This window comes from Schistocerca gregaria, chromosome 2 (genome assembly GCF_023897955.1).
Source record: "Schistocerca gregaria isolate iqSchGreg1 chromosome 2, iqSchGreg1.2, whole genome shotgun sequence".
Classification (NCBI taxonomy): domain Eukaryota; kingdom Metazoa; phylum Arthropoda; class Insecta; order Orthoptera; family Acrididae; genus Schistocerca; species Schistocerca gregaria.
The window spans coordinates 423,815,738-423,829,962 of NC_064921.1; the positions used below are offsets into that span (position 1 = coordinate 423,815,738).

The 14,225-nt window shown below is 37.2% G+C and overlaps 1 protein-coding gene across 2 annotated transcripts in view; it reads left to right on the forward strand.

Annotated features, from left to right (window-relative positions):
- Positions 1 to 14,225, forward strand: part of LOC126323887 (nipped-B-like protein A) — a 486,440-nt gene that overhangs the window by 246,083 nt on the left and 226,132 nt on the right. For both annotated transcript variants that reach the window (XM_049994805.1, XM_049994812.1), the window contains exon 16: positions 10,331 to 10,485. In XM_049994805.1, the coding sequence (XP_049850762.1) occupies positions 10,331 to 10,485 (155 nt within the window). The remainder of the gene's footprint in view (positions 1 to 10,330; positions 10,486 to 14,225) is intronic.

Sequence of the window (14,225 nt, forward strand, 5' to 3'; positions counted from 1 at the left end):
ACTAAACCAAGGAAGACAGTACACACGGTGCAAGCGATACTCACCTCTTCCACAATTTAAGTCATGTGATGGTGACAAGTTTATCTAATGTGCCGTGTAACTAATGACACAATTCAACCACGCCGCCCTCCTCCACCTATCTGCGTATTCGTAACTGATACTGTAAGCTGTCTTTGCATAGATACTTAAGACTTGAGTACTGGCCTAGTTGTCATGGTTAAGAACACTGCAAACAGACCAGGATAAATAACACTTGCTTTTACAATACATAAAATATACAAGTACTTAACTAGCTTAAGTAATTAACTAAAAAAAACCTTTAATGCTCAGTAATAAGGTATGCAGCCAGCCAGCAAAAACAACACTCTGCCACCATTGACAGGAAAAGTGGGGGAAGGAGGGGGGGATCAGTATAGGTAGAGGGAAGTACCTTGAAACTAACAACCATTTTAAAACCTTTAGAGCAGGATACCTTGGACACAGTGATCCTGGAGTGGAAAGCCACTCGACAATAGATTTACAATATTTATTAACATCGGTTAAGGAACATACGTTAGTACTTAGATCATTCAAAGGGATTACTTACATCGTGTTTCCAAATCATGACTTGTTTTACTCAAATAAATATTAAAAAAAAAAAAAGTTAACATTACTGATTGGCGGCACTAAATGGCTTAGTGCCACCGCGTAGAAGGTTCTTAAAGAAACTAGCAAGATCTCTTTAATTACATCAAGGCACTGGCCACACATATATATTAAAAAAAAAAGACAACAAGATAATAATAATAAGATACATTGACATCTTGACCTAAAGCCAATGGGTACAGCTTCAGATTTGCAAATTTGCAATGTGGCCACCAGCTGTGTTGTCTTCAGCATAAGACAAAACCAACAGTCATTAGCACACATGACCAGATAACAAGTATGCTCTACAATGGACGCCAATGCCAACAGGAGCCCCTTTATAATTTATTATTTAACTGAGCAAAATCTGTGACCTACAGTCTTAGGCACAAGCTCCTTCAGTAAAGCATGGGAAGATTAAAGACAATTCGCTGATGACAAATAAAATTCTTTACACCAAAATTACATGAACTTGGACACTAGTCCTTGGGAATTAAAGACCGAAAATTTAAATCTCAAGTTTATCAAATTTTCAAAAACGACCTGGGATCTAACGCTTTTAAAATTACAAGACACATGAGCAATACTGAACCAAGACAAATTAAAAGACACATTTTTAGATACAGACTATAAATGATGTAAGCTTCAGGCTTTTTCCCCAAATAAGCCCAACTCTATGGCACAATGTGGTTATTCAAATTCCGACACGAGTCAGTTTGAACTACATGTTAAAAGGTCAATTTTCCGTAAGCGCTCCTGCGTAAGTAACAAGAGTAAAAATAATTTGAGGTTGAAATCAACAACCACATTGAGTAACATAGCAACTGTTGGTTCCCTTAAAATTCAGCACTTTTTGTCATTAAAGAGAATGATCTTTCAGTTGGTGCTCAACAACCCAATTCAGCAACACGACAACTATTTGATCCTTCTAATAATTTAACCACATCAGTTTGAGCTTTACATACTTGTCATCCAAAAAAACAACCGACAACTTTACTCTTCAAAATGATTAAACCAAAAGTAGATGAACAGTTACAGTAATTTGAAAAGATAGGCTCATTTTCAGCACTCACGAATCAAAATTACATTCCCATTTTGTTGCAGTCAGTGTGTTGTAAGAAAAAATAATATGAAATAGAAACATTTTAAAAGGGATAATAAAATTATGTTATTAGAAACTTTTTTCCTTATTTCAAAACATGTAAGTTACAAAACACTCACAGCCTGCCATCCTCCGAATGGCACTTCTTAACAGAACTTCTACCTACAAGAGAGTGTGAATAACAAAGTCATGTACTGAGAATGATTCCCTCCCCCCTCCCCCGTACTTACCGCGCATTCATAATTAACATATTTGCCAACACTTATGGTCGGTCGGTGTTTCATTTTTTGTTTTTAGTAAATTTTAACTTTTAACTTTACAATATACTGGGGGCCTGTCATCATGTACCTGCACAATTGTTCCCACACTGTACTTTGACGTGGTATGGAGACTTACAGTAGTGTTTGGATTGTACAATGTACATGTTTACATTTGCCGATAGGGATCGTTGCCCTTTGTTTGTCGGCTTCTCTTTTATTTAATGGAATGGATATGCCAGTTTATCCTGTGTATGTTACCGTTCTACAAGAAACTGAAAGATTACACACGTAATATGATAGTCCATTACATATTGGAATTTAGCGCGCTAACAATAATGTTCAGTTTGCTTCATCGTCGCTGCCAGGTTTCACGTTTGCACAATGACAGATTTGGTGGGAAGAAATTGTTGCCAATGGCCAGTAAGTTAATTGCTACCGTTACAAGTACGTGCACTCACTTCTTAAGAGTCGATTTCACATTGAGTGTCACACTTTCACCTGAATGTCACATATTGGAGAATTACTGTGGCGTTTCTCTTCATTCTGGGTGCAATGGGTGTGCCCTTATTGTTCAAAATCCGACACTGCGGCAGAAGATCTCCATTCTTACGGCCCAGGCATCATTATTATCTGTTGTACCCACATTTTCAGTGGAGAGAACCTCCACGAACAGCATCTGTCGATGAGGTAAGTACCGGCTTGAACAACTATAGTTCACTTGTTAATGTGTTATGCGTTGTGAGCCACGATATTCAGAAATTATTTTGTTACACACACATGTTCATGTCACCCCACTTGACCATCCACTTGTTGAAAGACACATATATAGCCATCCAAAACATAGTATAAATTGCTTGTCCTTAAAGTTCACTTCTTCATGTGGAGTTTGGTTTCCAATGATAATTCATACAATTGAGTTACAACAATATAACACGAGTTACATATAACACGATAGCTTATACCTATGGCTGACATTCCATCCATCGCTTATATTACGAACACAAATTTCTTAAGTTTTAAAACATCATAAAATTTGCATTAACTGGGTTTGTTTGGAAAATTGGAAACTTGTGTTAAGGTATTATGAGACCAAACTGCCAAGGTCATCAGTGCCTAAACTTACCCACTACTTAATCTAAATGAAACTAACTTACTCTAAGGACAACACACACGCGTGCGCGCGCGCGCACACACACACACACACACACACACACACACACACACACACACACACACACACACGAGGGTGGCTCGAACCTCCGACGTGAGGAGCCACGCGGACTCTGTGACAAGACGCTTCAGACTATGCGGCTGCATTCTGTTACTACAGTTTGCTTGTTAGTTTTAACTTACCCTTGCCCACATCCCATATACAAATTAATTACATACACATTATCATGATACAATACAATCATATGATACATTTATGCTACATTTTATAGATAGGTTTTTATCACTTATGGGAGCTCATTTCTTCCTTAGGTAGAGGAGGGAGAAAACATTTGAAATTGGACTAAAACATTATGCATTGCTGACCTAACTACGCTTGGTACTGCCTCCTTTGTTTGGAAGGGAAAAAGGGAAATAATCATTTACTAGATCAAGGATTTGTGAGGAAATGTTACTCATACAATCATGGACTAGTTGCCAAGGGACCTTTGTTTCATGGAAATAATGTGTACCAAGTAATCATTCATGTAGTATCAAGTTGATTCTTCAAGTGCTAGTGCTATTTACGTCAATTCGCGTGCTGCTTAGTGTGAAATATGACGTTTTAATGATCGTAGATTTATCTTTCTCAAATACCTGGAAATGTCATTATTCAAGCTTCCATGTGACACGATAAAAATTAATTGGTTTTTGTAAAATCTCATGCTTAAATGTTTATGAGTATTCTGCAGTGAATGTGTACTGACAATTGTCACAGAGATACACTGCAATGATGCATAATTCATTTTCCTTATGACCTTTGTATAAATATCCTTATAACTAAATTGTTTACTCAAGGTGCGGCGCATTTCTTCATTTGGTGCCTGCTACTCTTCACATAATTCTCTTCTTCTGCACCATGATGATGCACTGGTCAGTGGACGAAAAAACTTAAAAATTATTGCATAATGTAGCTCGGTGGCCTCTGATACATTTGGGTCATTGCATACGTCCGCAGATATTTCCATACTTAGTTAAAATTCATAGACATTAGTTTATTCTGTTACCCTTTATGATCATTTACCCTGCAAAGAAAATTATTTGACATTTATTATGGTATTTTGTCATTTCTCCTCAGCTTACATGTCTCGTATAATTTTTCACAGTACTTCCTTTTGCTTGTAAATTAGTTGTATAAAGCTTAGTATTTAATTAAATCCCTGTGCACATATATCAATAGGTTCATAAATTTTAAGGCAGTAAGCGCATTTGCATAGTATTTCCGTTTACTTTGTATTTAAGTTAAGTACTTGTACATGTTGCCTTCCTGTTTAGTTGCACCTTCTGTCAGTCTGTCGTGCATGTGCACAGGTCAGTGCCTCCTCTCCTACTACTGACAAGTTAGAAAGTTCTTGTGGTTGCATATAATTTAGTATCTGTGATTCACCTAGTTTCTGCTCTACCATTTCTTAACTAACCTCAGTGTCTGTTTCTTATTCAGCATGTAATTTGTTCATGAAATATACAGCTGGAAAGGAATTACTCTTGTCTTTGGTTTGTGTTTGTTACTTTCATCAGGTGTTTTGACTAAATCAATAGAAAAATCTGAACTTTTATATAAAAGTGGCATTGACCATTACATATGTCAATCTGTGGTTTGTATGTTCTAAACATGTCCATGCCAATAAGACAATTAACTATAAGTTTGTCAATTATAAGAAAGTCACACTTCACTGAAAAATGTTCAATTTGTAATGGAATAAGTGCCTGATGTTTAACCAACTTAGTGTTATTGCCTGTAGCACTTTGCGCATTGCAATTTTGGACAGAAAATGTTGTGAATTGCCTCTCTTCTTCAATTCACAAAAAAATGTGTTTGACATTAGGTATCTAAAATTAACTGTGTGTCATTATTAAATATTTTCACCTTAATGATTGCCTGTATTTGTTCTTCCTGGATTTTATTTGTCATATCTAACTCATGCTGATACAGATCATCCTTGATGTCTCCTTGTTTTTCAAACCTTATGAAACATGTTTGTAGTTTTGCTTTGTCCCCACTTCCAGAGATTTCAATAGCCTACGGCTTAACCACAACCAGTTGGTGTTTTCCGATGGCGTAGTCTGACTTAATTCATTCCTTGGAGTAATTTCTGTTAGTTGCACTGTGTGGGTACTTCGCCAGTTTGTGTTATTTGCTGCTGTGCCATTATTTTGCTTCCCAAAGGTCGGTTGTGGTACAGCGTAAAGCATGGCATTGTTGCCGCGCATTGGCCACTGCTGTGGCTGAATGCCTCTGTTCATGTTCAGCATAGGGCCTTGTGATGGGAGATTGTAATTTGCCCATGCATTAAAATATTTCTTTTGAATTGTTTGTTTTTTCCATTCCCATTTCTGTACTCGTTACTTTCAGGGACATAAATTTGCTGTTGTGTGTACCATCCTTGCTGTGTGTTTAGATCACATTTTACTGACTGATTTAAATAACTATGTTGTTGTTCTACCTGATTGTCTTTTGCTCTATTGGGTACAAATCTTTCCTCATAGAGTAAGTTGATAGAATCTAGCACTGACAGAAATGTACGATGGTAAACAACTTTTCAAAATTTTTAACATGTCTACGTGTGATATTGGGTTCATCCAGTAGCATGACTAGTTCAGGTATTTTTCAAAGTATCCACATTGGCTACAGTATTTGACATTGAAGGGTTATGTATGTTGATCAACAACTAAAGTGCGATTGACATACGAGAATACTTTTAAAAAGTTTCAGTTCTCTGCGACTGCAGACATGTGTGAAAGTTGCATTTGCATGATTGTGTGTGTATGTATGTGTGTCTACTGCTGACAAAGGCCGTAATGGCCGAAAGCTATAATTGTGTGAATCTCTTTGTTGTGCCTATCGTAACTCAACATCCCCACTTTATGGAGTGTAGCAACTTTCTTGTCTGGTATTGTTAAAAAAGAAATAGCATGATATGCTAATTCCGTTTGAATATTAACCACAGCTTGTAATAGCTCCAGCCTAAGAATACTGGGTCACATAACTGTACACTCATTCCATCATTAATCACAGCGTGATGTTCTGAGGTGCAAATGCATGTGATAGGAAAAATGTGTTCAAAATTTAGAGAAAAGGCCATCAGTATAATGATAAGTATCACAAAAATGCCTTCTGTTTAAGAAGTGGGATATTATAAAGTTCCAGTTGAATACATGTTCCAAACAAATCAGTTTTTATAAAGAGTATCATCATTATGTAGAAAAAATTTACATACATAGTTATCAAACTATATGTATGGTGATTACTTACATCTGGATCAAAATGGAATGTAAGGATCCAAGAGTGAGGTCAACATAACCCACATTGGCACATAAATTTGCTATAGCTCTGTCCTGATGATTTATTCTTTATCCTAGGCCACACAATTTCCTACAATTCCGAGAGCCAATACCTGATCCTATTTACCCAAATCTATAGTCAGTGCCTCAAAGTCCATTGTTAGCTGGCCAAGGCTAGTACTATGTTTTACAATACTTATGGTCTGGTACTCCAATTGTAGCTTATCATGGAGTCGTTGGGCTACACTTGTTTCATTACTGCTACCTTGAAATAAGACAATTTTTTCTACTTAAATAAGTTTCTGGCCTATATGTTTTATTCTTATTAATGGTCTGCATCATCATAGTTTCCTTTTCAGCTGAATGAGGTTCCTCCCTTCAACAGGTAACATGCTACATCAGTTATTGAGCTCAGTAGTAACAGAACCATCCAAACTTACTACTTTTTGCTCTTCCCTGTTATCTTTACCCAAATTCTTGTTTCCTCTCTTGCTGTCATCTACCCTACTCTCCTCCTCATCCCCACACACAATCCATCTGCTTTAAATCAATTTTCTAGCCCTAATCTCTGCATGGTGGGCACAAATCTTCCCCTCCTGTTTGCAGTCTTCCTATCTTTTAAATGTAAGCTCAATAACCATGGGAAAACATCATCAGATGATATTCCCACAGTCACACTGCAGTTTCCCCACGGATTCACTGCACAATCCACAAGCACCAACCCGAAACGTTTAACTAATTAATCACTGCAGCATGCACATTTGTCAAACGTGGTCATACTACTATCAAATGCAAATGAGGATGTAAATGTCCAACAGGAAGCTACACCACTATTCCAAAAAAGGCACATTCCATCCTAGCAATGAACTGTGTAACACATTACTGAGATAGATTTAAATAATAATGGATATGGATAAATGTAAACCACCAGTAAAAGTTTGCTTGGACGAACACTGCTTATGTTCTGTGTGGAGGCATCTAGAGAAACACAATTGTATAACCCTTTGATTTGGAACTTTGGTGGATTGTGTGTTTTGTATAAGATTATTCTGGATTTTGGTTCATGTGCACTGATTCAGGCTCATGTTACTGTAGTCATAAACTTTGCTGTCTAGTGCATTTTTGGCTATTGACTTGGTTTTCACTCACACATTTTACTGAGGTGACGTGCCTAGTTCAGTGTCGGACTGTGGCACATTTCATTCATTCATTCATTCATTTATTGGTCCATTTGATTCATTACATATTTAAACAGCACATTGAATATAAGACTAGTCAAAATTGCAAAAGGAGCAGAAACACACATACAGAGCGAGAAAGAGAGAGGGAGAGCATGACAAAATTAATTACAGATAACAATCATAAATTACAAGTGATAAATATAGCAATTGGAATTTAACCATCATTACATAATCATTGTTTACAAGGTTATTTTTTGTATTTTTAAAATTCTTTTACAGAGTAAAATCATTTTTCCACTAGAAATGACTTAAGATTATGTTTAAAAAAAGTTTTATGTTTCTGAGATTTTAAATCACTGGGTAGGCTGTTATATAGCTGAACTGTTATCTGTGATACACTTTTTTGGTGCAGTGCTGTTCTACACTGTGACATGTGGCTATTATTTGTGTTTCTTGTGTTGTGACTGTGTATATGCTTATTTTGTTGAAGATGTCCAGTTTGGTTTAAAAGATACTCATTTGTGGACAGGATACACTCATATATGTAAAGGTTCGGTAGGCTCATTCTTTTCATCTGGATGAAATGTGGTCTACATGTTTCCAGTTCTCTTAGGTTGCAGATAGCCCTGATTGTTCTCTTCTGCATCCTAAAGATCTTTATGCTGGTGGCTGAATTTCCCCAGAAGATTAGCCCATATCGAAGTAGTGCATGGAAGTATGCATAATAAGCCTGAATAACTGTTGACTTGCTTGCACTTTTATTTAACACATGCAGAGCATAACAAGCTTTTGAAAGTTTTTTCTCAAGTTCTTTTATATGACAGTGTCATTTTAAATTATCTTGTACCCATAGGCCTAGAACCTTAGTGTCAGTAACAGAGTTCAGTTACGCATTTTCAATGTATGGTACTGTAACAGAGTTTTGCACATGTGGAGAAGAGTGGAAATTCATAAAGACAGTTTTTTCTTTATTTATTATTATTTTATTTTTTTGAAACTAGCTTGTAATTTGGGACATCACAGTATCTATTGCTACTTCCAACGAGATTTTGTCAGCAGCTGTTATTAATATGCTAGTGTCATCAACAAATAAGATTAGTTTTCCCAATTTAATAAAGTCATTTATATCATCAATATAAAGGAGAAACAGTAGAGGTCCTGGGACAGAACCTTGTGGCACTCCGTACTTTATTGTTGATCTACTGGAGACATGTGTTGTTGTGATAATATTTCCTTGTACTGAAATGTCATCACACCTTACAACCACCACTTGCTGCCTGTTTTCTAGGTAAGATCTTATTCACTGATTTGGGTTCCTCGGACACCTTTTTGATCTAATTTGTGAATAAGGAAGTTGTCGTCAATTATGTCGAAAGCTTTTGAAAGGTCCATAAAGATACCAGTAGCATCTTTTCAGTCATCCAGTGCTCTAAGCACAGCTTCTATGTACTCATACATTGCTGTTGTTGTAGACTTTGATTTACTGAATCTATGTTGATTTGCTGAGGATAATGAGAAGAGACGTTTGTGGCACAACTTGACCAGAAGAAGGGATCGGTTGGTAGGACATGTTCTGAGGCATCAAGGGATCACCAATTTAGTATTGGAGGGCAGCGTGGAGAGTAAAAATTGTAGAGGGAGACCAAGAGATGAATACACTAAGCAGATTCAGAAGGATGTAGATTGCAGTAGGTACTGGGAGATGAAGAACCTTGCACAGGATAGAGTAGCATGGAGAGCTCCATCAAACAAGTCTCAGGACTGAAGACCACAACAATAACAACAATGAATTTTTTGTGATGTAGCTTAGTAGTCTGTTGTAGAAAATGTTCTCAAATATTTTGGAGAAAACACTGAGTTGGGATACTTTGCAATAATTATTTACATTTTCAGAGTCCCCATTTTTTGAACAGGGGAGTTACTTAAGCTGTTTTTAAGCTATTGGTAAAGATTCCAGTTGATAAGGAATTGTTTAATATATATATTAGAGGTTTTAATACATTATCAGATGACTTTAAAGACATAGTCTGGCACACCATCCAGTCCACATGAATATTTGTTTTTGAGTGACTTTATTATTTGTTTCACCTCTGTTTCCGTGACTGTTTGAAGGAACATAGACTTAACACTAGCATTTAAATAATTTGGTGGGCATGTAGGTCCATCGTCATACTGATTTTCGATTTACTGTTTTGCTATATTAGTAAAGTACATGTTAAACTTTTCAGTTACCTCTTTTGGATCTGAGTGTCTGTTATTTTCAATTTGAAGAGAGATATTTTGTGAAGTTGACTGTTCTGTACCAGTTTCTGCTCTAATAACCTTCCAAAGAGCTTTCATTTTATTGTTTGCATTTGAGATGTTCTCATCATTTTTTTGTTGTTTGGTTTCTTTTATATTACCTTACTGAATATTTGGTTGTATTTTAAGACCCCATTATGAAATTTTGCTTCAAACCCTTATTAACTTCTGAAAAAGAAACTCACATAAGTACATTTTAATGGTCAATGCAGCATCATTTTTTTTATTTTTGTTAACTAAACATAATCTTTGACTAGCAGTTATTGTACTTGTTTTGATAATTCAAGTTCTGAACACACATTGTCACAGCATTATATAAAAAAAATCATTTGCGTATCTAATGTTTATTTTACTTTCTCTTTTTCTAACAGTTCATTTGAGGAACTTCCAAAAGGTACATGAGAAAAATCCTGAGGCTCCAGTACTGACAGAGTTTAAAAACTTCTTACGAAGATCGTTGTATATCACTGGGTGCTTTTTAAGATACTTTGACTTTACTGCTCCAGAACTTCTTAAAGATTTAGAGGTAAGTATACTGTTAAACTTAAATTAGACATTACCACTTATACAAGGTTTCCCAGGAAGAATGGTCAATATTCAGGAGTATGACAGGAACAATCATTTGAAGTAAAAAGCTTCATATGGACATACGCCCTGTTCCGAATGATTTGCAAGACATAAAACATAAATGTACATTGTTATTTAGTATCTGTATTCATCGTCGGGTTTGCACATGTACAACAGTAAGTAAACATTACATTTTTTAAAAAATTATGCTTGTAATTCATTCACCTCTACATATTATCGTACACATCACATTACTGCTGTTGTATAGTTCATAATAAATGTCTGAATATCTCACTGTCAACTTCAGTGCATTTGCACACTCTTGGGAGAATATGTTGTGTTGCTTGTCAGTGCCTCTGTACATTCCCTATTGAGGGCAGCAGCATCCATGGTATGACAGAGCAGTTCTTTCACATATTCACCTTTCGTTTGTACACCTTGTACTTCATCCAACCCCATAAACAAAACTGTAATGATGTGAGGTCTGGCGATCTTGGTGGCCAGTTAATTGTATTGCCACAACCAATCCAGCAGTTAGAGTAGTGTGGCTGAGATGTTTCTTCACACGTGTGGTAAACTGTGGAGGGGAGCCATAATGCCTTAAATACATTGCAGTGTACCCGGCCAAAGGAATGTTCTCAGCGTGTTTAACAAACAAAAAATGCAAGTAATTCTGTTCCACCATTTGCTCTTCTATAATGACTGCTCCTATCAACACATTACCGATAATACCACTCCAAACAGGAAAGATGAACTTAGAAATTGGTTCCCACTCTAGCATGTGGATTTTTCTGTTACCCTTGATGATTATGTAGAGATGAATTCTGAATGTAGTAACAACAGTGCCGTACTTCCATTTTCTCAGGAAGAAGTAGCCATAGTGATAGCCATGATGCTCAACATTGTTGGCACTTTCAGTAATATATGGTGGCCTTGACGTCCAGTCGTCAAAGAAATTTTTGGATTTCAAAATGCATTCATTTAAGATTCATGGATTACTATAGGGGTTGCACTGTCGAATGGCTGACTGGACAGTATAAGTTAATAAAAAATATTACAAAGGGCTGACGACAAGGCTAGGTATATGGACTAATATTCTGGGATCTAACAGTCAAGTTGCTACTGGGTGGGACTGATGAAGCGATAGGAGTTGTGGCCTATACTGATGGGATCTTGGTGGTGGTCTCTGAAGATTCCAGGTGGAAGCTTGAGGTAAATGCAAATCACATGCTCTCAAAGATGCAGGGGCAACTGCAGTTGTGGTCTTGGGCTCACCATCTTCGCCTGGTATGAGACAGAGCCATCCTAAGATGTACACAGTGAGGGCGTCTTCTGTGGATGACAGGAGTGTACAATACTACACCCGCAGAGGCTCTTGTCATCACTCAGAGATTATGTTCTACTGACCTCACAGTACAATCTCTTGCCACAACATATTAGTCACAGCACGACCACATAGATAGAGTACAAGGAATTATGGGTTCCAGAATAACTAAAAAGTTCAGACTTTGAGACTGGATACTTGATGAATGGTGGTGAGATTTGGAGAGTGGAAATGCTGGATAGACAGTCTGCTTGCGAACATCAGTGAGAGACCACAAACGACTCGTATCATCTCCAGCAGAGGTATGGTTCACTTTATGACGAGGCACAGCTCTTACCCCCAATACATAGAACAGGGAAGAGATCATTTAGGATCCCCTGAGCATGTAATGCCCAAGTAAAAGCTGTGAGACATGAGCTCTCCAGTGCGAAATGATGTACCTAATTAGGAACGCTGGCACATTCCAATTACTAGACACAGTCACGAACAGTTTATCTAGAAAAGAACTAAACAAGTTCAGAACAGCTATTAGAAACAGAAATATGTGTATAAGAAACATCAACAGAAGAGATTAGTGAGAAGAGAGGGGATGAGTGAGAGGGAATACAGGAATGATGAAGAGGCATAAAAGGATGGTCGCAGTGCCACTGGTAAGGAAAAGAGAAATACTGTGTGATCAGTTAAGTGTTGTGTATTAATGAGAGCATGTTCAGTTGTAATTTAGTTTTAATATAAAAATGTTAGTGATTAGTTATAGTAACTGCAATAACTTGGTGTTTTTGCTGAATCGCTAAACAACTGGACAGTTGAATGAGATTTTCACTCTGCAGCGGATTGTGCGCTGATATGAAACTTCCTGGCAGATTAAAACTGTGTGCCCGACCGAGACTCGAACTCGGGACCTCGAGATACTGGCAGAAGTAAAGCTGTGAGGACCGGGCGCGAGTCGTGCTTCGGTAGCTCAGATGGTAGAGCACTTGCCCGCGAAAGGCAAAGGTCCCGAGTTTGAGTCTCGGTCGGGCACACAGTTTTAATCTGCCAGGCAGTTTCAACTGGACAGTTAATTACAGGTGGTTTAAGTGTAGGGTATTTACCCATTCAGTGCAGGCAAAACTGAAAGATGTAAGATGTACACCAATTAGATCGGAAAATTTTCATAAGAAGTAACATCATACATTTATCTCTTTCGTTTCTTCTTTCATCTTATTTTCTATCTAACAACTTATATTTTGTTTATTAACTGTTATTGTATACTTTAGCATTTTACTATTGCATCATTAGAGTTTAAGGAATAAGTCTACTACAATGTAGAAAGTTTTCAATGTAGAAAGTTGTACGACTTGCTTTAGACACAGAGGAGAGCAGGTTTTATGATGACAACAAATGAATGAGAAGAGTGTGGACTTACTCTGTGTGAAGTGGATACAGGTTTTCCTCATTTAATACTTGTCATTTGTGTGACATTGAAAATGCAGAAAGTCGCCGTGTACTGATAGTTGGACAATTCTGCATCATTTCAACAACATGTTGCTGTACCTGCGCAGGTTGTTGAACTAGACATTCAGAAGAAAAATGGTAACTTGGAAGCATTCCTGTTTCACACTATTTGCTGAAAATGCTGGTACATTGAATTGAATTTTATTTGATCCTGTAAGATTACATTGTGTACAGTAAATGTCCGTGTAGTATGGGACATGTCAAAGTATTAACATTCTTCATCACTTATTTTTCTACACCTTCAGCTTACATTTTTACATAAATGATAATGAGTAACAATATGTACAAATTTAATGGCATAAGTATTCTGCGACACTATAAAACTCTTTTTCAATGAGATAGTCTTTAAGTTCCTTTGGAAAGTCATTGTGAAGTACACTATCTTGACCGAGCGAGGTGGTGCAGTGGTTAGCACACTGGACTCGCATTCGGACGAGGGTTCAATCCCGTCTCCGGCCATCCTGATTCAGATTTTCTGTGATTTCCCTAAATTGTTTCAGGCAAATGCTGGGATGGTACCTTTGAAAGGGCACGGCCGATTTCCTTCCCAATCCTTCCCTAACCCGAGCTTGTGCTCCATCTCTAATGACCTCGTTGTCGACGGGACGTTAAACACTAACCACCACCACCACCACACTACCTTGCAGGTTTTTGGGCAGACTTCTTAGTAGACTGATACCAGAGTACTGGGGTCCTTTTCCTAACATTGCCAGTCGGTGGGGTATGCTCCGTACTTCATTCTTCCTTCTTGTATTGTGGGTGTGTACACTAGCATTTGTAATCCAGTCCTCACTACCTTTTGTGATGTACATTATTGTTTTGCATATATACAATGATGAAAAAGTTAAGATACCTAAATTCTTGAAACAGTTTCTTCC